The sequence below is a fragment of the Anarrhichthys ocellatus genome, unplaced genomic scaffold (assembly GCF_004355925.1).
Source record: "Anarrhichthys ocellatus isolate YVR2014 unplaced genomic scaffold, GSC_Weel_1.0 scaffold35, whole genome shotgun sequence".
NCBI classification, from domain to species: Eukaryota; Metazoa; Chordata; class Actinopteri; order Perciformes; family Anarhichadidae; genus Anarrhichthys; species Anarrhichthys ocellatus.
Genome location: NW_022280065.1, coordinates 2285532 through 2310423, shown reverse-complemented (window position 1 = coordinate 2310423; position 24892 = coordinate 2285532). Strand labels below are relative to the sequence as shown.

The following is a 24892-nucleotide window of genomic DNA, read 5'->3' as shown; positions in this document are numbered from 1 at the left end:
ACACACACACACACACACACACACACACACACACACACACACACACAGCCGTAGATTGGGTCAGGGAGGCCCAGGGCACTGAAGGAAAGTCAGTCTCAGATCCGGCTGGCTGCTGGGGCCCATGTCAAGGCTTAGTTCCGTTTACACTGGCTCTAATTACAACCGCATGAGGAGGACCCTGCTTCAGATGAGTCTAATCTTACATTCCTCCACAGCCTATTTGTCTTCAGATTTTTAATGGATGCCACTGGCTGGCCCTCGCCTGACCTCTCTTTGTCCTGTTGTCTCTTATAACTAGAGTCCATAAGCAAGACCGATATTCCCATGAACACTGGTTAGCAGGGCAGGAGCAAACCAATGGAACCACAGAGAGCCACTTCAGACCACTTTGGTTCTCCAGTTGACCTCTCAGCCAAGTGGATTTCCAGTAGATAATGCCACTGTCAACCTGATTGACAGGTCTTTGTGCAGAAGATGCCTGTCTTTCCTTTTCTAATCCTGTTTTTTGCATTTTCACAATGGAGCAGAATGGTTGATGATAAACCAGATAACAGCAAGCAGCTTGACTCTAAACCGGCATCAAAGCTTGACTTTTTGCATGTAAAGCATTTTAATTAAGGTGGTGGTGGTGGACGGGGGGAGACAAGATGCAATCCTTTCTTGTGTTGGACATTTTTTTAAAGAGAGATTAACAACTTTATCGGGCATTTTTAAGCAAATCAAATATATAATCAGTCTATTCATAAAATGCCTCAAATGCATGACTCACCCAGAGCTTTCAAAAGATCCTCGAAATTTTCCGAAGACTTCATTTTCCATTTTCCTGAGAAGTCTGTGCTTTTCTTCTCCATATCCATGTTTTTTTTTTGCAGATTAGAAGCAGATTCTGACTGCAGACTCACGCTCGGTGTCTCTCTGTCCCCCTCCGTTAACCGGTTTGCTCTGCTGACTGCGTCTGCGCCTCCATTGATTGGCCGACAGCTTGCCTGAATCTGATGCTGGTCCAGCCAATACAGAGGCCGGCGGCAGGGAGGGACTTTCCCCTTCTGACTGTTTACCCTCCACCTCTGTCAGCATGGTGAAAGATTTGGATACGAGCTGGAAAAAATGCACTTCCAGTAAAATCCTTTGAGCAGCTGGCTCGGATATTAAGTGTTAATTCTATTTCTTTCTCAAGTTGGTGTCGAGAAGTCCAGAAAAGAATTGGGTGCCTGAATCAGTGAGCAATTAAATGTTAAAAAAAATGGATAAAAACTATTACAAAAAACAAATACAATTTAGACTAGACATGTGTTAAGTTTTCCAACATCTGGAAGGTGAAATTAGATATCAGGGTTAATGTGTGGAGGGTTGTAAAAGCTGGTGATGAAAGAGCAAAAAGATAAGACTCACAGCTGGAGGCTTCCATCCTGGAAGGTGCCATCAGCATTTTCACTCTACAATTGCACTTTATTCTTCATTAGCTACAATCAGGGAGCACATCGGCTATCAGTTTTAATCACCCAACATATCTCATCCTGTCTTTGTCTGAACGGGACAGGGGTGGGTTACATGTCTTTAGGGCTCCTCAGTGAGGTAAGCAGTGTCAGTGTAGGCTATACATGCATGCATGCTAATGCCTCAAATATTTCCATTCTGACATACCTGAGTCATTTATATTTAGGTGGTTTTGTTTATTAAATGATACATTAATTATATGTACTAATAATGTAATTGCACATTAAGGATGTACAAGTGGTTAAGGAATGACCAGCGTATACGTTTTGGTACTGTGTTACTGTAAAAAAGAGAAATGACTAAACTTGTTACTTAATTGACTGGTTCAAAACTGTCCCTCTCTCTATTTCTCTGAAATTTAAGTTTAGACTTCAGTCAAAATTGGTGAAAATGTAATAAAAATGAATAAAAAGAAAGAAGGAATTGGAAAGATTTGAGGGAAATTAGGTTAGGCCTTCAAAGAAACTTGTCTCTGCCCTGCAGTGAACTTAACATCTTGTCCTTGTTTGAGGTGCTGGTGCCTTTTGGAGAAGTTGTCATGCAAATATCGGACGTATAATAAGGATTTGCTCTGCGGTTCATTGTAAACCAGGCATCCTGCCTGCCGTTATGCCGGTGTTGGATGATGGACTGCAGCTGGATGACCTCCATGCTCCGTGCATCAGTTTTCAAAGGGATAGCAAGAACTTGGCTAAACCCTGGAACAACTGTGACTTTTTTTCTATTCATCAATCTGACAGAACAGAGGACTGTGGCCAAAATAGGGAGGAGGTGTGAGCTTTATGGTGAATAACGAACTTCATTGTTCTTTGAGTGTAAATGTAGTTTATAGGAGATCATCATTTGAACAAAAACAAAGCTTCCAGCGGCCAAGAAAAGTATTTTTAACAAGTTTCAATTGACGATTTCATTCAAATTCTCGCTTCTGAGGACTTGTTGCATCCTGACAAAGACTAAAGACTTTGTAGCATAAGGTTAATGTTTAGGCCTATCTTTACAAACTACATTGTCCCTCATGCCAGGAGGAAATAAAGTATCAAGAGTGCAACATGCTAATTCATCTTTTATTATTAATCTAATCTTTAAAAAAAGAAATCCCCTCGAATACTGTCAGGGAGATGTATTTGATATATTTAACTCCCAATAAATGTAATTCCACTTGCACCCATTAGTGGAATACAATGTATTGGCAGACCCTCTCAGTGCAAACTTAATTTTCTTGAAGTTATAGACTCTTTCTTTCTTTCTTTCACCCTCACATGCGCTCACACACTGACAAGAATATTTCACCAGGTCTGGATCAGAAGGGATGCCTCAGGAAACATGATGCATTGCATTCACCCAACAAAAGGAGTCGTGATGCTATCAGCGTGGGTTGTGTCCAGCATTCCTCCCCGTGGCACCATGAAGCTACTGTACCCTATAGAGTTACAGCACGGGGATTAACCTCATCGGGTGTTTTAGACAGAGAAAGCAAATATAAAAGCACTTTTGAATGCAAATTAGACATCCATTCACTGCTGGCTGACCTCAGACTGAGAACACACAGAGGACAACAGCAGCTCGGTGAAGAAAAGAAGAAGAGGAGAATGGCCCCGGTGAAAGGATAACACTGGACACCGCTGTCCCTGTTGCTGTGACAACGGATGTAGTTTCATTAATCTGTGATTCATCTGAAAGCAATCTCCCTTTAAACTATGATATCTGCTGGTTGGTTGCCTGTGCAGATGTGTGTTTCTCTTTCTATTTATTCAGTTATTATTATTATTTTATACATTCATTCATTTAGGAGAATCAGTTTTCTGTCATAAAATATACTTTTACGCAGGCCTTTATTAAATATTGAAAAAGATCAGACCTGCAAACTTTCAAGAAGTGCAAAAGGTGACAGGGTACACAACTAAAATCAGGTGGAGTGTTCTGGGGGCATTCTCCCCCCCCCCGGAAGAAAATATAAGTGATTTTAATAATGAAGCCTATTGGAGCATTTTTGAGATTTTAATAAAGAGAGATAAAGAGAAAAAAAACATGTTTCGATGAATAACACGTGTTTTTGCTGCATAATATATATGTATTAAATCATTGAACTTCAATTATTGATGTATTACTGGGTTCATCGCTTTCATGTTGCAGCAGGTAAATGTAGAGCCAATTTTTAATTATTTATATATTACTTAACATACTGCTGGGTAGCTTGTGCATTTTGCCCTGGGGTACAATAAAGCCTTATTGGTATAATAACATCATGAGCTATTTTTTAAATTATATTTTGCATAGGTGATATGAATCTGCTAAGTAACTAAAGCTGTTAGATAAATGTAGTGCACTTTTCTCTCAGGTGTAGTAAAGTACAAGTGGGCCTAGCTCAAACTTGTGCTTAAGTAGACTTAAAGTAGCCTACTTGAGTAGCCAAGTAAATGTGGGCAATAGTTACTTCCCACCACTGGTAACTGATTTGTAAAAACGCCATAAAGATAGCTTAGCTAACATTACATATCAGGAAGGTGGCTTTAAACAGTCAGCAACGCTATTCAACATTCAGGTGTTAAGTCAAAGTTTGTTCCCTCTTCAAGTAGCAGCCCACTTTCCCTCATGTTGAAAATAAGTGAAAGTAAATTATAAGTAAATTAATATCCACGGGAACAGCTTTTCATTTTTATTTGATATTTTGTTATTTTTCCCAAATTAGCACCTTTGCACAATTACCAAAAACCACACAAACATTCATTGTGAAAAACCATTCATGCATTCCGTTCGTGCCAACTATCAACTGCAATCTGGAGACGGTCTCTTCAAATCCCAGCCATCTGTATCAGGCCCTAAGGACCACAGGCCATTAGGGGCAGCTGGAAATCCAGTGAATGCACGGCTCCCCAGCACCACAAATGACTGAGATTGTGCAAACCACCAGAGTGCACATGTCTCAACAATGACCTGAACTGCACAAACTGAAAACATGTGCCAAGCAACGCAGTGAGGAAGATCCTGCAGCACAGAGGACAGACTCAGGTGTGGATGACAATGATGATGTTGATGATGACCAAGTCGTGGGTGACATGGTGTCTCAGGAATAGTAGATTGCATTGTCCTAACATTGTGCTGAACAAACTGAATGCAACTGTTCATGTACACATTAACACAAACTATTTTTGAATGAGAGACTGGCAATTTAGTAGACCCTATATAGCATAGTGTAGTGTGACATGTTTGTTAAACATGTTTCTACATGTATTACTCCCAAACAATAGTCACAACTAATAGTTGTCTATTAAACACTGGAAAAATAGGGAAAACAAACTGCATCTAAAGGCTACGGGTACCTGTTTATAATTTATGGCCAATACTGTATTACATGAAACATGCCAAAGATTGACGTAGTCGTACTGCAATGAAGTAGCCGATATATCTCAATAATTTTGGGTGGCATGAAACAAACAACACGTGTTAAGTGTATTAAAACAATTAAATAAGCAATAAAATGGTCACATAACATACACACATATGTGTTCCCTTCACTTTCGTTTGGCTCTACAGAAAGTGAAAGAAAAATGTGAAAAAGTACCCTTAGTTAGAAAATACATGCAACAACTTAATTATCGCTGTGTATTATGATAGTTACTGCAAATATTACTCAGGAGCTTATTACAAGTATCTGTGGGTGGCCATAGTCCAGACACACCCCAGGGAAGGCACATTCCAGGTTTTGAACGACAGCCGATGGACTAATTATCATTCTAGGGTGACAAGTTTGCAGGTATAATTATAGTTTATCATCGGGTGAGTTCAGTTTATCCATATGGCACAGAGTTCAACATCAGTATGTTTTCTTTGTTTGTTCCATAGGTTGTGCAACTGTGTGCGTGTGTGTGTGTGTGTGTGTTTATGTGTGTTTGTTTCCAACAGCATTGTACTGTTCTTCCAAAATACAGCAACCATCCACATAATTTATCATTGTTCATCCTCTTTTCTGGAATTAAACAAAGAGATAAGTTATAATGAAGGTTAAATCTAGCTAATTCAATTAAAGCCTAGACAATGAGAAAGAAAAACATATAGTTTAGACATTATTTGTATAACTGCTTTTATCTAGATTCAGTAAGCTAATGTTAATTAATTAGGTTAATTTAATGTGATTTACTGATGTATACTGATGTATGTTATTTCTGTTTAAAATGCTGTGTACAATACCTGATATTTGTGTCACTCAACTAAACAATTCTCCAGAATACAAACGACAAAAGGCATTCACAAGAATAAAGAAAAGCGTCACCTAGCGTTGATTTATGGGCTTGAGCTTGAATCCGGAACTTCCTGTTGTTACATGTTTCCAGCCGGTCGGCAGTTAAGCAAGCACCGGTCACATCATGTCGAGGCACCTTCGCTTCATCGCGCGGACAGTTATGGTCCAGGACGGCAACGTTGATGCGGCGTATAAGACTTTAAACAGGTGAAACTGTTGTGTTTAATAGAACATATATTACAAGAGTTGCTGTTATTCCGGAGAGGACAAGCTAATGTTGGCTAAGTTAACGTTAGCCTTCCGCTCAATGTCACAGAGCTGCGTCTGCGCAGTGGTGTCACAGCTTAAAGAGCTAGCTAGTAGATAAACACTCATTTTGATATTTTGGTGGTTCTAGGGATTTCGTTAGACGGATACAGAGGAAGATAAAATAACGTCAGCACCACATTAAAGGGTTTAAAGTCTGCAGCAACATATCATCGTATGTACTACTACTACTACTATTAAGTCCGGCCGGCAGTTTTGGGCAGTTAGGTGTGTTTTATCACTAACACAGCTTCAAAGAAGACGGATCACTTGCGCCAAAGTTGCATATTCAAAAAGTATTGATACAGAAATCAAGAGGAACACTCATCACGGAATGGGCCAAACAGAGGAAATAACAACAGTCTCTAATTGAATTAGAGAACAGACTTAAACATACTTCAGGGGTCTAAAACCTTATTTTCATGTGTACAATAACATAATTGCATGATTGGTTGTTTGTTGTTTTCTAATAGGCTCAACTGTCTCCTTTTTACTTAATGGTAAAAATGTGTACTTCTGCACCACTGATACTTTTTTTATTTTCAGTTGCAAGTGGTCTGCCAGTGTCAATTGCTATTCACACGTTTTCTCTACAAACTCCAGGTTCCTGACTCAGGATGGAGTTATTCAAACAGTGAAAAACAAGCGCTACTTCGAGAAGCCCTGCCGAGAGCGACAGCGGAAGAACTTCGAGAACTGTAGGCGGATCTACCACACGGAAATGGCCAGGAAGATTGCCTTCATCTCCAGGACCAACCGAGAGGATCCCTGGCTCGGCTGCTAGTGGTGCGATGAGACCGGATCTTATCAATGGACTTGTTGAGACACGGCCAGCAAAACATAAGAGGCATTCAAAGACCCAACACATGTCCCTGTCACATCTGAATGGACTTTGGAAATGCTTCGAGAAAAGTGGCTTTCATTGTTAAAAAAAGGAAAAAGACATTTGTAGATGTGCATTCATTGTTAAGTCAACGCTGGACATTTTTTCCACTTCATCCACAAAATCTGGCATGAAAAGTGTTCGTACTCATTCTTGGTTGTAATGTGCCGGCTAATGAATACTATGTTGATGATATTTTGTACTTTGAATCTTCCCACACAAACTTGTTGAGGAAAAAGCTAATACATGTGTTGCATATTCTAAAATCTCAAGTTTGTGAACATATTTAATAATACATTTTATTTATATGTCAAATTTCTTTCTGGGGAGTAGTTCAAAGTGCGTTACAACAAACCAAGCATTAGAACAATAAAACATGTAAAAGATTAAAACAAAGGAAGAGTTACAGCAGTAGAGGATTTAGAAGGCTGTAAATAATTATCAAGCAACAAATAATTGTAGGCCGGTACCAAACCATATTTCTGAAATGAAAGAAAGCTGCTTCAGTCACCTTCTTATGTGGAATTTGATATTTAAGTCTGGGTCAAGGTTGATGCCCAGGCTTGTGACTTCTGATTTAACCTGTGGCGCTAAAACGTCCACGTTTGGCCAGAACTAGCTCTCTTTTGTTTGTGGACCAACTAATAAAAATGTCTGTTTTCTCACCATTTAATTCAAGAATGTTGGTCAACATCCACTTGTTTATTGCAGCCAAAGAAAATAGTTAAATGTCAAATTGTTCGGTCATCACTTGGATCCGAAAAAATAAGTAAATATTCATTTATAACAGTTAAACTTCTGTTCAAACACACAAACTGCTATCTAGTGTAGAATACGACATACAGTGATATTTTGCATGGACGCTTGGGAAGTAGTGGGACATGACCTCATTTGCTGGCAGAAGCTCAAAACAATGCGGGGGATGTTTTTGTGGTAATGGGGTCTCGGCTCAGCATCATCTCGCTCCTAATTAATTCAATGTCACGACTGCACAGTGTGGTGTAAATGTCCACTGACGATGTCGGCCACTTCCCGCAAACTCCCAAACGCGAGACACATCGGTCATGCACATCTGTCAGACCCCGCGCTTTCACCACGGGTGGACTTCAGTGTTTGCACTTGCTCTCGCTCCCCTCACAGGGAAAGTTAAACATTTGCACCAGGCTCACTTGTCTCAGAGGTTAGCAGGTCATGTTGATATCCTGTCCTGTGGCTTCAGTCAATGGGTAGCATTGTAAGGACGGAGGGAGTAGTCTGATAGATGACCTATATTGTTACACGGAAAGAAGCTGGCTGCTGTCTCTGATTCCTTTTTTAAAGGGTCAGTTCATCTACTTTTTAAAATCTCTGGTAGTTCAAATCAATAATGTCTTTCCAAAATATGCATCGTTGTTAATGTGGCTAATCCAGTGTGAGCAGTTTTCATAGGAACTACTTTTTGATGGAGAAATATTCCCCATGAAAACATGAACATAGCTTAAGTTGCCTAGCTAGTTACTAAATGTTACTGCGACAAACTGCCACATTCTTGACTTGCCAAACTATCTTTTAAATTGACAAACATATCTGTAATTCATGGTGCGGGGATCAATAACTTGTTTGTCTTTTGCCGTTGACCATTGTACATATTTTTTTCCGAAATAAGATCCCATGAGGGACACTGGAAGGGGAGGGACAATGTGTAGACTAGTCCGAAACCAAGATAGCAGACTTAATTACTTCAACTTGTCAAAGGCAGCGCACACCAGTTCCACTCCTTCCGTTCTTACCTTTCATAATAAAAGCCTTAGATATGTACACTGAGCAACTGTTCACCAGAGGGAACTCATTCACTCAGCATTTCACAAAAGGGAAACTCAATAAGACAGTCGTTTAGGCTATCAGACAGGCTGCCAGATGCTGCTCTGGGTCAATAGGAACCAGGTAGTAGGTCCTCTGCCTGCATGGATCTATTCACACCATTTAGTGGTGTAGTATTTCACATTTGCGTGTCGTTCATTCGCCATGCGTGTGAAGGCCTTAACAGGGATGTTGCTGTTGATTCTTTGAATGTAATTCTTCCACGATGTGAGCTCCACAGATGAATTTTTCGTTCTGCTCCGCTGTATTGATCTGGCAGAGACAAATATCAAAAAAAAAATATGGGAGAATTGTATGGTCACATGTTAATGTTAGTGTCATTTTAAATCCAATGAGTATTTTGTCAGCACACAAAGGTTTTAAGTCTGCAAAACATGTGTTGTGCAGTCAGTGTGCTGTGATTGTGATGTGATTGTGAAATATGCAAAGGTTTTTGTTGGCCCCTTCCCAGCGTGACTCAAAAACACTGGCACTTCCTTATCACAGGCAAGACTTCATTGCTGCGTCACAACTTTATATATTCAGCCGTTTGCTGTTCAAAGCCCCTTTACATACCCCACAGCTTTAACTCATGCAACAGTATAACATATTGGCTGCTGCTAATTTGGATGATACCAACAGCAATAACCATGACATGAAATGTGCCTCACTTGTTCTCTAACTGTGTGAAGAGCATAATTTGTAATTTCCTAAAATATTTCCACCTATGTAAAAAAAAACAAAAAAAGGTATGTGGATATATGCGGCAAGATCTGTTTTTTCTTATATATATAATCTGTAGTAATACAATCAACCAAAGTTGCTTGAACTTTTTTGTATTATTCCCACTGCCAAAGCCGTCCTAACAGCAGAAGACACGTTCAGGTTGACCTGCATCTTTGTAATTGTATGGTAGAACCAGCCTTTACAGACATACTTCTGCATAGAGAGCTGATGGTATTGGCCACAACTGATTGTATGGTTTCTTTATCACCTTCTAATACTATTGGCAAATGCTTTTTGCCTCCGACAGGATTGACAAAAACAAATCTCTGATCTGCTTATATGCATGAGGACCCAATAAGACTGCTTGAAAAAATGGGCTCTTGCGAGCTTTGTCCAACTCTAATCAAGTAATGTTGCACTAAGGGCAATTCGTTACTCTTCTGTTGAGCTGTTTCATACCAGTCTCCACGTGTGTGTTTTTCCGCCTGGCTGAGAGCCAAACTGAGACTGACTACTCCACACCCACAATTGTGTCCACATCTACTTGTTCACGGGCTTTGACACTCCCTTTTTTATTTTTGTACCCTCAGCTGTCATGTGTACCCTAAATTAACCATACAAATTATTATTATCATCATTATTATCATAAGCACGTGCCTTTTGGTTGTCGTCTAATCAAGTGCTTAGTGCAGGTAACGACACCCTATTTATTTCATTAACTGAAATAAGTGATTCCCTCCTCAGCATATACCAATCTCATTACCAGTGTAAGACTGTGTGGCCAGCTTTCTGTCTCTAATAGGCCTATGATGCCACGTCTCATAATCTTGTCTGCCTTATGTGCGTTCGCTTCCAGAACAACATGGAGCTTCTCCTGCACAAACAAAAAAATCCCATTTGGCTCATTTGGCTGAAGGTGTACACTATTCCTTAAAAATGCTTTTGTATGCCCCTTCTTCTGCTGGGTTTTGTGTCGCCATTTGGAAGAAGGGGGAGTAGAAGGATGGTCATGTGTTAAAAGGGCTTGTCATAGATGACCACCTCCTGTCTTTAAGTATTGTGAAATTGGACAGATAATCTGTCATATTGTTTTATATTTGTACTTTGTCTCATACAACACCGCCTATACACACAGCCTGTGTCTTCCTACAGAAGGTGTCTTTTTAGAGAAATAGAGGAACACTTTTTATAAAGGTAAACACAATCATTCAATCATTCATAACAAAAATGACACAATGAAAAAGCAGTGGGGTCTAAGAAACAAATTCCACCAGCCAACACCTGTAGTTGCTTTGTTATTTCCCCCTAAAAGTGTTGTATCTGTGAACGAAGGCCAAATGTGACCCAATTTGCATACCAACATTGTATGCACATGCTATTTGCCGCGTGCTTCTCCTCTCGTTCTCCAGCCACACCACCAACACGTGCTGCAGATAGGCGTGCGGCGGGATCTACGCATTTAGCAGCCAACTGGCGCTGCGAATGCTGCCGATTGGCCAAGTCTCTGAGCCAATGAGGAGACGATCGAACCTCTCTTCAGCCAATCGCGGCGCCGCATCTCACCAGCACGTGTAGCGTCCGTTGGGCTCCGTGGGTACTGGTCGAGCGGGCTTGAAAATGTGACAAAGTAAACGAAACACGGGCGGAGATAGCAGCACCAGGGCGGTACAGCGCGTGTGTACACTTCTACTGTTAGCGTTTTAACGTTACTTCTTTACGACTTGAATTCGTTTGCTTCCTCTAAACGTTACCGTTTTGTTTTGACCGTTTTTGTGAATCGAGTTCTGCTCCGACTAGAAGGTAATAACTCTCCTCAGACTCTTTTCTGTTTTTAGTGAAAGTCTGCTGTTTGTCAGACTCCACTTATACATTGTTGCACATTAAATATGAGTAATATGATATGATAGTAAGCTAGTTAACTTTAGTTCTTAACTTCTAACATTACGTATTTACTATTTCGGACTAGTTCAGGATCAAACCGTCGTATATTCTGTTTGTATTCATATTGTCTTTGTTTTTATTGCAAATATATCATAACGTCCAGTGGATAGCAAGTTAAGAGTTTTATAGTAATAGATTTATTAATATGTAACGTCAGTAGGAGCTGAACGCGTCATGAAAACACGACTTCCAAAGCCAAACCACGCAGTAGGCTAAAGGTGTGTTATTGCTGGTGAGGTTAGATGAGGTGGCGTACTTGCAGTAAACAGTGGACCAAAACATCTGTCCTCACATGACCGACTTTAGACACGAGCACTGAGCGCGCGCACACACATACACGTGCACACACACACACACACACTCGCGTGTCTCTTTATAGGGTGACTATCAGAGAGTCGTGTCACTGCATGAGTTTGTTTGCTTCGTCATAGAGGAGCAGGTCTTCCTCTGTGATAGTCTAAGAAGAATAGATCGGTTACCTTGTCACCATCTCCATTACATTGTGCTTGCTGAGACTTGGTGAAGACATCACTCGCAGCTCTTTTTTTAATTACACTGCATGACATTGACAAAAGGATCGTGTTTGGTTGCTTTTGCTGGATATCGAGATCGCGATATGAAAACGGTTTATATACACTATGTTTAACTTAAGAGTAGGGGACTTTTATATAAATGCTTATTGCAATTGGAAGACATCAACAGATGTCTTTTAGTCCACTGATAATATGATACTCAACCCTGGCTGTTGGATTTTGCCCAGTGTCCTTCTGTTTTGACATGATCATGTCTCTGTCTCCACAGATGAATTCATTGGGCAGTTCTTCCAAATGGCCGTCTTATGACTCGCTAAGCTCCACCTCTAGCCATCTCTTGAGTGAGAGCGAGCCGACTGAGGATGAAGCAGACGTCTTCTCAGAGGGAGAAGGCGACGGTGGAATGAGAAAGAGTCTCCCCGGTGACAGCGGGATCACACTCTCCGGAAAGTATCTGGGTTTCCCGGCTCGTTCGGACCAGCTGCACTCAAGGTCCAAGAGCGAGCAGCCTGATCGCTGCTCTGACGATACCAAGCGTCCAGACCCAGCCTCCTCTCACGGAGCTGCCACGTTAGGCTCCTCTTCAGCGACACCCGGCGACCTGGCATTCGCACAGAAAGTGAGTGTCTTCAACCGATATCCCAGGTCTTCCCTTATAGTATTTTTGTCAACCAAATAGCAGATCAGTCGTACTAAAACCAGATTTTTCTCCTTATTTTCTCAGTGCGCAGATTTGCGGAGGTTCATCTGTCCTTTGGTGGAACTTCTACACGGGTTGAAGACCGGGCGATTTGACAAAGGTATGTGGTTGAGCGATATCAAACATGATTTATCGTCGTTTAAGTTTTAGTGCTTGCTGTCAATGAAGTGTCTATTTGCCTTGACATTTGGGTGGTATCTTTTAATTGCTGCAGGTCTATCCAGTTTCCAGCAGAGTGTTGCCATAGACAGATTGCAGAGGATTCTTGGAATTCTCCAGAGGCCTGAAATGGGGTAAGACGAACACAAGTAGCGAGCCTAATATTGTGACAGTAGAGAAAATGGTGATATTGTAATGGTTATCCACACCCAGCTTTGTCGTTCATGCTTGTCGCCTAACTCCTTTTCTTTCTTTTTTTTTTTCCTGCAGGGAGAGATACCTCCAAAACCTGCTGCAGATAGAGATGATGCTCAAAATATGGTTCCCTCGGGTGGCATTTCAGTCCACAGTTAAACCAAGCCAGACCAGCACTCCCAGTCTCCGACCACACTGGTGCCAAAACCAGCTCCACATGCCAGTTAAGGTGAGCTTCATAATGGATGTTCCCTTTGTTGACATATGACAGTGCCTTTACAAGCGTGCATTAATAACACCGTGGGCCTCGTGACTCTGAGATGTTAAAATACCAATACTAAAAGTTTAAAAGAGAATGGTTTATGTGTAAATCTTGGGTTAGATTTCGTACCTCAACTCGGCTCAACTCAAGTTGTAATAAACTAGTTTTCTTTTAAGGCCTTGGTTTCTTATGGTTGTTTTTTTTCCGCTACAGAAGAGAAAGCTGAGCTGGTCTGACCCTGAGGAACCCAGCAAAGTCCTAACAAAGCAGAAGCGCTGTCAACACGGAAAACATGGGAGCTGCCAGGCTGCGACTCCACTTCCCACAGCTTCCACATGTCTACCAGGATCGCCTAAGAAGCAGAGAGCTCCAGAGGAAGGAACAGTTGAAGCTGAGCACGACTTTACATACAGCACTGTCACTTTAAGCAGGCCCTTATATTCAAGTAGCACGAGAGAAAATGAGAATCGGAGTCAGTCTGATATTGCTCTGCCCAGCACTTGTGAAAGCCCGGCCACACAGGACAGCTCCGTGTCCTCCAGTGACATCATGACTACAACTTACTCGACTTAGCTGTCCTTAGATGCCCTCGCTACCACATGGAGGTGCCACTGCATGAGTGAAGAGGGCGGACTTGATTACATAAGGATAAAGTTTGACGCAGAGCCAGTCTGTGATGGCTGCGAGGCATGTAAAACAAGATGAGGAGGAGGAGGAGTAATGCAGTGGCACACTTGTTAACCCTTAACTCTCCGGTGTGTGTTTTTTTTTTTTTTTTTTATATTACACCAGAGTTATTGCTCTACTGTGTATTGTCTGTCTGTAAGAGTATCACTTTTTGTATACATTGACTTTTACAAAGTTAAAACCATGTTGGAAATACTTTTCATGTGTAATGTTTTAAAGCAGTCCGTGCTCTGTTTTGTATTTTTTCACATCATTGGAACGCACTTTGACAGTAATAGTATAGGATTTCACAACACTTGTGAAAAACTTATATCGCTTTTATAAAAGTGAGGAAACGCAGTTTAAGCTGAAAACATTAGTCAGTTGTCCATAAAATATTATTTTCCAGCAGAAATGCCCCATATTTGCTAGTTTCAGCTTCTTATATAAGAGGAACCAGTTTGATTTTTTTTAGCCCTACTACACAGATGATTAAAATGTAATTTAGGGAAAGTTACAACTGTATGTTGCCAGCTGACTGATTGGAACATATGGTGGAGCAAAGGCGTTTACTTGATGTTACATTACAAAATGTGCCAAACCAAACTGCATTATCATATCATATGCAACTTACTTCACTGTCACCACTTCTTTATTTATTACCACGTAACAAACAAACACACACAACATTTTAGTTTCTATGTAAATAAGAATAAATGTAGTTGCACTTTTAGTTAAAGAGCAACATGTTGCACAGGAAATACCGCGATCTGACTGATCACTAATGATTGAGGCAGTTGAGGAAATATGAGCTCCGTGGCTAGAAGTTAACATCAGTCAGTTACTCCATCAGTCAGTGAGTGAAAACTTAACATTTTATTACACAAGTGAGATTAAAGTGACTATATTTTTATATTTTAGAACAGGCATAATATATTTGATCCCTTGTACATTGGAATGGATTTACCTGCATTTTGGATGATAATTTGTTAACATCAAAGAGTTGTGACAATACTTATTAAAGATGTTGAAGAGGATCAGTCCTTGAAAATGTTGATTCCATCGACAGGTGGATGCTTCACAGGTCCTTGACACTTATTTAGATTCAATTTAGCTTATTGTTATTACAATTTCCCACAAAATGTCCCAAATGCAAGAACATTATGAGGGGAAGATCACTGACTTGCTGCTTCAAATTTGTATCACTCAACGCGCTTTACTATTATTTATATGCTACAGAATATCATGGGGATGTGATAAAATAAACTATTTTCATTCTCGAGCACATCACAGCATCATAGCATTTGGCTGCTTGCACCTCCACATTTTAAATCCGATATCATTCATGTTGAATGGTGTTTCATCTCTGGTGGTTTGTCACCAGTCAGCCTTACTTTTTGTTATAACTCAAGGTAACCATAAACTTGCCGGAAAACTCCATCATTCGTCATTCAAACAGTATAATAATTATTTAATGATGGTAAAGTCTTTACCGTCATTCATCATTTCACCACATACTACTGCTACTGTGTAGATGTAGAGTCATGTTATTTAAAATGGAAACTGTAGGTGGAGAACAATAGTGTAGTGTTGTTTTGGAATATAAAAGGTGTAATCCCACAGCTCAGGTTTTGCTGTTCTATGTTACACAACTTTGATTTGTGCAATAGGAGAGAAACTGAACGTAGAGTCACAATATTATTCCCCAGTTGTACATTTTTCATTTTTCTTGTTTTTACTTTCATTTGTTTGATGCTCTTTCTTTGTTTCTTGTAATGAAATTGTCACTATTGGTGAGTGATTGATAAACACATATTTTCATATGTTAATTGAATGGCGTGGTTCATATAAATACAGTATGTTTGTTGATTTCTGGAATGAAAAAAACACTGACAGTCCAAGCTTGTCTAAAGTCGGTCAGATTAATTACATTTGTTCTGTTTTTAACAATTAAAGTGTAGAATAAAACATTTTATTGTACATAAAAATAACTAAAAGTAAAAAAAAACTAAAATAAATCAGAAGCTACCATTAACACGCAGCAGGTGGCGCTAGTAAATATCTACTTCCGCGGCACTGGGTGGCGCCATAATCATATCGTGTTTGCGGAAGTGTCCTTCATCTCTTCACTAGCACGAGTAAACAGACCTCCAGGATGTCGTTAGACGCTAAGTTTTAGCATATGTTAGGTTACATAAACGACTATTTATGGTACCGAACCTCACGGGGGATAAACTCTAGACCCACAAAGTGATTGGTAACACATCATACCGACTATTTAAGATTGTGTAAGCTTTCAATGTGCAGCTGATAGGCTGCTGAAGGCGATGATGTTCGTGCTACGTTCGGCTAGCATGCTAAGCTAAGTGCTAGCCCCCAGCTAACCTCGGTGGGTGTTTGGAATGGTAGAGCGCAGCGCGAGCTCCTCCGGACATGGCAACGGGAGCACGAGCCGCTTCTGGCGGCTCTCTGGAGTCAACTTTAGAGAAGAAGTTCAGAGGTGTCTCCAACACGATGGACTCGATCCAAGGACTCTCGACGTGGTGCATCGACAACAAGAAGTACCACAGTGTGATTGTGCGACACTGGATTAAGTGTTTGAGGAAATGTGAGTAACTAACTGACGTTACTGAGTGACCGGTTCTGAGGTTTGATTGTGGGTCCTTAGCTGCCCTCAACACTGGAGTATCAACCCGGAAAAGCACCAGAATCAGAACCGTTTATTATTATTTATAAAAAGGAATCTGACTAGGTGACTGGTGCAGAACAATAAACATAATAGACATAATTTAAAAATATTACAATTTACGATATAATATATTAAACAAGCAAATAACAGTACGTTAAAAGAAGTATATTATAAAAGTGGCAAGTGTATTTTATTGTCCTGTGGATGTCGGAGTCAGTCACGGTCCCTAAACAAGCCCCAAAAGTCCCAGGTTCCCAGGTGTCAGTTGTGTTTTGGCAGTTTAATAGCTATACATTATTTTGCACCACTAAAGTGCAAAATATTTTAAAGCTGCTATCTGTCGTGATGTGTGCACAGGGGCCCAAAACAGCTAAATCCATCCAAGGTACACTATTCTGTGTTGTGTTGTGTTCTTCTGAGCCGATGACCGTCACGTAGTTGCAATAATCTCATACTTTAAACAGTGTTGATGAATGAGCTTTATAGTGTACTGACTATAACTGAAGGTTGAAGCAGATAAACCATGATCTAATTGTTTTAAATGTATCTCTAAAACAAAACATTTGCTGACGGTGCAATAATCTTCAGTCTGGTAACTTATGATAGCCGCTGTTATTATGTTTTGGTATTTGATAGTGATGAATTGGTTGGCAATAAAGATAACCAATACACCAGTTGATGATGCTTTTGATGTTTTGCCAGGATGGTAGCAGAGGGAGTGATAAAGAGAGGCCGTTGCATTTTATTTATACTCACTAATCTAACCCAATTGAAAAGACTGAAGCATGAAAATGAATTCAATAGTCATTTGGCACTGCAAAGAGTTGGGAATACTGTTATTTTTCTATAACAGATGCAAATGAATAGTCTATTTGGGATGTAGAACATTGCCTTTCAATATTTTCCGAATGTGAAGGAAGGAATTTGCCATATTACTGGTGGAGCAGCCAAAGTTGCCAGTTTAGATTTACAGATAATAAGTTAAGAAAATTGTTGAGGTGTTGAATCAATCACCGTCTTTGTTTCTGCATCTGTTCGGTGGTTTGTCTTTGTGTCACATGCTTCTTAATGTGGACAACACACGGTCCTAAAGACGGATCATAGAGTTTGTCACGGGTCTTCTGAGACATTGTCTTTTTGTTGGCCTTGGTTGTATAGCTGTTTATTGGGTTGGGTTATTGTTGTCATTCAAAAACAAATATTGAATGAGCCTTTACTACAGGATTTGGCAATATGTAACTTGTAGACCTTTTTTTCTGTGTATGTGTTTAAATGGTGTTTAAGAGGCCTGCTGCTGGAGTTGTTAAAGAAAATGTTTTTCATAACATAAGTGAACAAAGTCAACTCTTGAGATGGTTAAAAGTCTTTAACTCAAACATGAAGTCTGCCGATATAGTTGTAAAATATACATGTTGTTGCAATAAGTAGAGATTGATTACATGAAGAAGTCTACACTTAACAATTGAAATAACAAAAAAATTAAAATGACAGACAAAACGACAATGAACCATGGTCGTTAGTTGAGCCCTTAAAGAATACAATACATCCACAAGAATCATTTAACAGAGTTCAATAAGCTTTTTGGTGATTAGTTTCAACAACATTCTCTGATGCTTTTTGATTTCCTGTGTGACGTTTGATAGAGGGTTAATGAACTTAAAGGGGGAAAACTGCTAATGCAATAGTTGTATTTTTTAATCTATAGCTGTCAAAATACGCTTACCAGACAATTCAGTTTTATGTAGAAAGCTTTATTGCGGATGGTGTTGTGCTAACCTGAAGAGCTCCTTGTTGTTTTAAATTGAGAATTGTCTGGTTTCTGTCATAGAAACAGGTGCTGATTTTAAATACAATAAAGTAAATAGGTGATTGACCCACTTGCATTTATTGTGATTTATGCAGGAAACTATCTTTAGTGTGTTGACTGAATTTAGTGTGTTTTGTTTTTATTATTCAATTTGTGCACTTACAGATGCCAGAGACTGGTATACCCCTGCATGGTATTGATCATAAGACAGCAGACAGACAAGCTCAATAGGTTTATAATAAATTTTTAACAGGTACTGATGTACAACATGAATATGTGTTGTATTGTTGTTGGTGTTAAATGTCTGTTTTGATGTTACATAACCGTTTCTGTGTTGGTCACATTCACCATGTCTCGAGAAAAGACATTTTCTTCTGCTCTTCTTCGCCGCGGTTGACCGTTGACTCTGGTTTTCCTCCCGTATGTTTGTAAAGAGCGAGGAGGCCGTGCCTCGTTGATGTCTGTCTTTCAGATCGCGGTTTGTGTTTCAGGAGTGTGTTGTGAGTTTCAGTTTAAATGTAGTTTGAATAAGTCTCTGCTTCTGTTCTGCTGGATAGATCACACATGTACTAATATCAATGTGATACATATTTGTAGCTGTCAGATTGCTGTTCAATAACTTGATAGCGATGGTGTTTTGATGAACACTTGAACACAAATGACTGAGTACCTGTAGATGTTTGGTTTGTCCTGTTTTGTAGTTAAAAAGTTAAAACTCCTGAAGTTTGAGTAAGAAACTCTTTTTTTTTTTTTTTCTTCTTTTTTATCTCCTGGAGGATTTAAATGAGTCAACGGAAACTGTGTTTGCAGGGATTTACCTCTTTGTGTACATTTACTGGCTGTGAGTTTCTCAATGGTGGTTTTTGAAGATGTGATGTTTCGACCTTCGGTCACAGTTGATGTTTAAAGTGCTTAGTTTGCACCGTGATAAATTGTGTTTGTTTTAAACAAGATAGTCACTTTCCTTGAGGTCTTTTTTGCAATGTCTTGCATTGCAGTGCACTAATTGGATCTATTAATTGAGTTATTTATCATTTGTATGGCTGCTCGTTATTCCACAGTACTTTAAAAGCACTGAATTATGTGTGTAGCACATTTTCCAGTACAGATTACACAGAACGTTTGGTCCGATCATCAGGTTTGTTCACACATTCCTTGATGAGATAATTACATTACGCAGTTGAGTTTGATTCTTTCTGTGAATTAAAGAAAAGGTTTTGTGGGAAAAGCTGTAGTCAGTCAGTAAAGTGTGAATAAAAGTATTGATTTGGAGAACTTTAAATGATTCAGTGGCCTGTGTGTGTGTATGCGGTTATTTCACTCCCTCTTGAAATCTCTTCGTAGTCGTCATAAAATAACTTTTTGTGTGATGTCATGGTGCGTCGTGTGATGCTGGTTTAATGTCATGTAGCCATTGATCTCTTGCACGACTTTCTCTTTCTTTCTTCTGACCACTTTGGATCTCTAATAAAAACAAGTTTATTGATTGACAGTTAATCAGTCACAATTGAATAACTCATGAATGGTTGTTATCATATATGCGTCTGTCAGAGTGATTCATTAATTGTCATTTGTTATTAAGTAAACATACCAAACATTTTAGATTTACAGTTCAACAAATACTATGAAATACAATGAATTTGTTTTGATTTGTTTTTTTCTGTTTGGCTGCTGATACTTTGTTTAGGTTCTGGTTATAAGTGATGGATGCTTCTCATTTTAGACATTTTACATAGTTGACGATTAGTCGGTTAATCATGATAATAGTCGATACATTGCAGCACTTCTGATATCTACAAATGTTTGAAAACTTGAAAGATATTGGCCTCTTTGCCGACCAGTCAAACTAACGCGATTGTCTCTCTTTCCTCTAACAGCTGATCCCTCGCACAGACTCAACCTTTTTTACGTCGCCAACGATGTCATTCAGAACTGTAAAAGGAAAAATGCCATCGTTTACCGCACAGCGTTCGCCGAGATGCTCCCTGAAGCCTTCTTGCTGGTCAAGTAAGTCGTTGGTAGAGATGTGGTGTTGTGCTCTGTCAGCAGTTACTGTCATTGTCTGTTCCTTATGTGAGGAGTCCTGATACATGATGATACATGATGATACATGATGATACATGCACCTGATACACTGTACATCATGTACTGATACACTGTACATGATGTACAGATATACTGTTTGTGTATTTTGCCCTCGTGTTTCTCGTCTTTCTCTTCAACCTCATCTTTTGCCGTCGTCGTCTCCTCTGTCCTTGTTTTTATGTTTTATTCATTCAATGAAGTGCCTCTCACATAAAACACGACCGTCATTACAACAGCGCCATATCAATCGCTTCGCTCCATCCTTTCTTATTCTGTCATTCCTTCTCCTTTCTCCAGCAATGAAGCTGACCCCAAAGTAGTTAAATCGGTGGAGAGGATACTGACCATCTGGGAGGAGAGGGGCGTGTATGCAGGGACTCTTATCACTGAGCTCAGGAGCAGCTTAGTCAAAGAGGAGTCTCCTCCAGAGACACCTGTAGAGCAAAAAAGTGAGTCTCTCTTTATGAATACCTCATTACAACACCAATCTTGCAAAGTTTATATTTTATTTAAATTTTGTAAACTTCTTTAAACACATTAGATCTAGACTTTACACGCACTGTGGTTTTACTAGTCACAGTATGTTGTTATTCTGTTAGCTACTATAGTTTATTCATATGTGACCCTGTTTTTACAATGTCTGACATTGTATTTAATTCTATTCTATTTTCTTATCAAAATACTAAGATTGCACACCCGTGTGGGACGCTCATTATTTTGCTGTTTGATGTGATCTCTTATTTTTTAAAGCTCCAGTTGAGTCTAAAGCAGATCTACACTCCAAGATTGTTGCTGAGTTTGTGGTAAGAAAGACTTTAAAGTTGAAGCAAACTAAACTCTCACTGAACTGCAACATTGTTCATTTACAAATTAAGCTAATAAAATCTTTTATGCTTGCAGTTGCCCCTTTTTCTCTCTCCTTTAATCTAACGGTTTGTTGGTCTGCTCCCCCTGCTTTAGCCCCAAGCACTAGTGGAGGAGCTGTCCAAGTACAAGAAGTCTCTGGAGGAGGTGGACCAGAGGGAGAAACAGCTGGCAGCTATGAGGATCGACATCTGCAGCTCTGATGCCCTCAAGAGACTCAAAGGTTCCTGCTTCAGTCTTCTTCTACCGTTGTATCGTTGGTTCTACTGCAACACACAGATGAGTCCTGGTTTCTCTCTTGCATTGCCTGAATACTCTTCCTTACATGCCTTATTCTCACAGATAAGGCCGGAGGAAAGAAATTCTCCAAGGACTTTGAGGAAGGAAGTACACAACTACAGGAGTTTGTTAAGTTCTTTGACAAACAAATCGAAACAGGGCCCCCTGTCATGGAGGCCCTCAGGAACGCAGATATCTTCTACGAGATGCAGTACAAGGAGGTCAAGATTGTTGCTAATGTGAGTGTATTTGTGGTCAGATATTTGTTGAATCACTCGACCTGGCACAGCGACACGATGGTGGATATGTAAGGAAAGCTGGAGAGAGAGGTAGAAGTAGAGAGAGGTAGAGGTAGAGGTAGAAGTAGAGGTAGAGGTAGAGAGAGAGGTAGAGGTAGAAGTAGAGGTGTAGAGAGAGAGGTAGAGAGGTAGAAGTAGAGGTAAAGAGAGAGGTAGAAGTAGAGAGAGAGGTAGTGAGAGAGTGAGATGGCATATGAATAAAATTGAGTGAGAGGGGTTATAAGTGCAGTTAAATATGGATTACAGCAAACATACAAATTAATTTGTTGAGCACAGAATAGATTTGTTTTTGCTCAATTATTTAACTGCGTATAATTTCTCTTCAAATTGTGATTTATGGGCTTGCAAAATATATTGTTCTGTGCTCCAAATCTCCCAGTGCTCACTCAGGCATAAATTTAAAGCCATAAAGTTTGTGCATAAAAGCTTTTAGTGGACAAGGACAATTCAAAAGCAGCACTCCATGATATATGTACAGTAGACACATCATAAGTACAATAGTTTAAACTTATTAACTGTGACATGACAGGAAGGTCCACAGAGGAAGAAATATACAGAAATATAATTAAAATGACTAATGTGCTGACTCAACATGAGAAATAACTGAGTGATATTTAATCATTTTCTGGGTTGTGAGTTGACTTGTAAGCTGGCTATAAAAGCTGTTGGTGGGCCGTGTTTTGTTTTGCTTTTCACGACTGACGCTCCGTGACTTCTCCTCTCAAGGCCTACCAGACGTTTGCCAACCGCGTGTCCCATCTGAAGCGTAAGCTGGACACCCTGAAGGCCAACCTGCCGGACCTGGACGAGTCGCCCATCCCCTCGCCCTCTGCAGACGCACCGTCTCCGAGCGGATCGGAGTCCCCTTTCCGTGGTCTGGAATTGGCCCATCCCGATTCAGACCTCGATGGCTGCGCTATGGACGATGAGGCCGAGCCGCCGGCCCCGAGCCCTCTGTCCTCACCGGGAGGGTCCCCCAAACACACGGCGACGCTCGGGCAGAATGACAACCGCGAAGTGGAAGACATGGAGCTATCTGAGGAAGAAATTGGCGGCGGTGGCATTATAGGTGAGGAGTGGGCTGCTGATTAGGGACTTAAAAGGGGCAGTTCACCCCAAAATCTAAAAATACATATTTTCCTTCTTAACTGTTCTGGTGTTGAGTTGCCTTGTTTTGGAGATAACGGCTGAAGAGATGTCTGCCTCCTCTCCAAAAGAATGGAACTTTAACTCAACAGTAATGTCTTCTTCCAAAAATCATGACCTGGTTTCTCAAGATAATCCACAGACCTTGTTGTGAGCAGTATGTAGGAACTATTTTCTTTTTCTACCGAAGCCAAGTGCATCACCGTGCAGAAGGAAGCGTGCATCTACTCATGGACGAGAGGCTTGTGTTTATAGTCTATAGCTCACCAATACTGCTAACTCGCCTAGCAACAACTGAGCTAGCAAATGCTACTGCGCAGCCGAGGAGGACGCAAGAAATGTTTACATCTCGATCTGTCGCGAGCTCAAGCTTCTTGTCTGCGTGGTGATACGGTCGGCGAATGTAGTTCGGTAGAAAGAAAATAGTTCCTACGTGAAGCTGCTCACGACAAGGTCTGTGTATTATCTTCAGTCACCAGGTCATGATTCTTGGAAAGAGACATTGTTGTTGAGTTTTGCAAATGTGTTTTTGAGCACCACATGCTAAGGGCCATATAGTCCCATTATATTCTAGAGAAGGCAGACATCTCTATAATAATAATAGGCAACTCACACCAAAACAATCTAGACTGACAAATAGCACTACAGGTATGAGGAAAGAAATGTATTTTTGGTTTGAACTTTCCCTTTAATGACTGACCGCACAGTGAGGGCTATTTAAGTGCAATATTGATAAATGCTGAATGTGTCTGGCAGTGTTATTACGTGCAGAAAATGTTTTGAAATAATGAAAATGAGAAGCGCACAACTAAAAATAGACGAGTGAATCATGCAGAAAAGTCGCACAGAGCTCCGATCACAGCCTTCACATGTCAACGAAGACGATCCAAGTATTCCTTCCAGTGTGTGCTCCAGCCAATTTGGCTCCAGCACTTTCCCCACCCGTAGAGCCATCTAATTAAAATCAGATCCAGTTCCACCACTGCAGACCGCCACATGTCTGCTGTTCTAGTACATCTTGTGTCCAGGTAAACACCTGCTGCTTACCTTATATATGATCTTTGTTAATAACCACACTCAACTCTGATGGGTTGAATGTATTAGTTTACCAGTATGTATGTATGTATGTATGTACATGCACTTACATTTTGTATTTGTTAAGGATTTACACGTTTGTTTAGCTTTGAGCTGAAACTGGACTTCTAGTATTTATCATCTCATAGAGAATATAATGAGCAGATTAATTGATAGTGGAAATATGTATTTTTTGCTGCCGTTCATTATTTAAACATTACGCATAATATCTTACAGACAGTACAAGATTGTTTTTCATTATGATGTCGGGATGTTAAGAAGTTTTGTATTTGAACTTGGTTGCTCTTTTTCTTAATCTCATTCTTTTGATGGATGACTTGTGTATTGCAATTTTGTTTTCCACAGAAAGCTGGACTGTTTCATTGTTTTTGGCAGCATTATCCACTCTATTCATTTATTAGCATAGACTTCCTGGTCTCATAAATTATCTGCGCTTGTAGAAAAACAATGACAAAATAAATTGTGTTTCATAGAGTGCATATCTAATAACATCAATCTCTCTCTCTCTCTCTCTCTCTCTCTGATGGATTTTTCTCCTCAGTGGAGGAGCAGAGTGAATGCCGCACCGACCAAAAGCTATCCACTTCAAAAACAGAGACATCAGTGACAATAGAGCAGCCTGTCACACAGGTCACGGCCCCTGTAGCGGCCCCTGTAGCGGCCCCTGTAGCGGCCCCTGTA

General features: G+C 40.1%; 4 protein-coding genes across 4 annotated transcripts in view; 3 read left to right on the top strand and 1 right to left on the bottom strand.

Moving 5' to 3' along the window:
• The window catches only part of crabp2b (cellular retinoic acid binding protein 2, b), a 3261-nt gene extending 2349 nt beyond the window's left edge, over window positions 1-912 (bottom strand). Inside the window, exon 1 of the mRNA XM_031866600.1 lies at window positions 770-912. Coding sequence (XP_031722460.1) covers window positions 770-857 — 88 coding nt within the window. The 5' untranslated portion in view covers window positions 858-912. The remainder of the gene's footprint in view (window positions 1-769) is intronic.
• Window positions 913-5843: 4931 nt separating this feature from the next.
• mrps21 (mitochondrial ribosomal protein S21) lies at window positions 5844-7599 on the top strand. The gene is made up of 2 exons (XM_031866663.1): window positions 5844-5944; window positions 6647-7599. Exons 1-2 carry the CDS (start codon window positions 5862-5864, stop codon window positions 6825-6827), a joined length of 264 nt encoding a protein of 87 aa, XP_031722523.1. The 5' UTR covers window positions 5844-5861; the 3' UTR covers window positions 6828-7599.
• Window positions 7600-11073: 3474 nt separating this feature from the next.
• Window positions 11074-14984, top strand: ciarta (circadian associated repressor of transcription a). The gene is made up of 6 exons (XM_031866661.1): window positions 11074-11291; window positions 12234-12584; window positions 12690-12765; window positions 12880-12958; window positions 13095-13248; window positions 13495-14984. The coding sequence occupies exons 2-6, from the start codon at window positions 12234-12236 to the stop codon at window positions 13852-13854; spliced, it is 1020 nt and encodes a 339-aa protein (XP_031722521.1). The 5' UTR covers window positions 11074-11291; the 3' UTR covers window positions 13855-14984.
• Window positions 14985-16085: 1101 nt separating this feature from the next.
• rprd2a (regulation of nuclear pre-mRNA domain containing 2a) overlaps window positions 16086-24892 on the top strand; it is a 12299-nt gene continuing 3492 nt past the window's right edge. The window contains 8 exon segments of the mRNA XM_031866611.1: window positions 16086-16555; window positions 20321-20450; window positions 20826-20977; window positions 21279-21331; window positions 21489-21615; window positions 21735-21910; window positions 22697-23039; window positions 24753-24892. The exon segment at window positions 24753-24892 is cut by the window's right edge and continues 8 nt beyond it. Coding sequence (XP_031722471.1) covers window positions 16381-16555; window positions 20321-20450; window positions 20826-20977; window positions 21279-21331; window positions 21489-21615; window positions 21735-21910; window positions 22697-23039; window positions 24753-24892 — 1296 coding nt within the window. The 5' untranslated portion in view covers window positions 16086-16380.

Coding starts and splice junctions, on each gene's coding strand:
- mrps21 (XM_031866663.1), top strand. CDS start 5,862: ATGTCGAGGCACCTTCGCTTCATCGCGCGGACAGTTATGGTCCAGGAC. Junction 5,945..6,646: donor GCGTATAAGACTTTAAACAG/GTGAAACTGTTG, acceptor TACAAACTCCAG/GTTCCTGACTCAGGATGGAG.
- ciarta (XM_031866661.1), top strand. CDS start 12,234: ATGAATTCATTGGGCAGTTCTTCCAAATGGCCGTCTTATGACTCGCTA. Junction 12,959..13,094: donor CTCCAGAGGCCTGAAATGGG/GTAAGACGAACA, acceptor TTTTTCCTGCAG/GGAGAGATACCTCCAAAACC. Junction 13,249..13,494: donor AGCTCCACATGCCAGTTAAG/GTGAGCTTCATA, acceptor TTTCCGCTACAG/AAGAGAAAGCTGAGCTGGTC.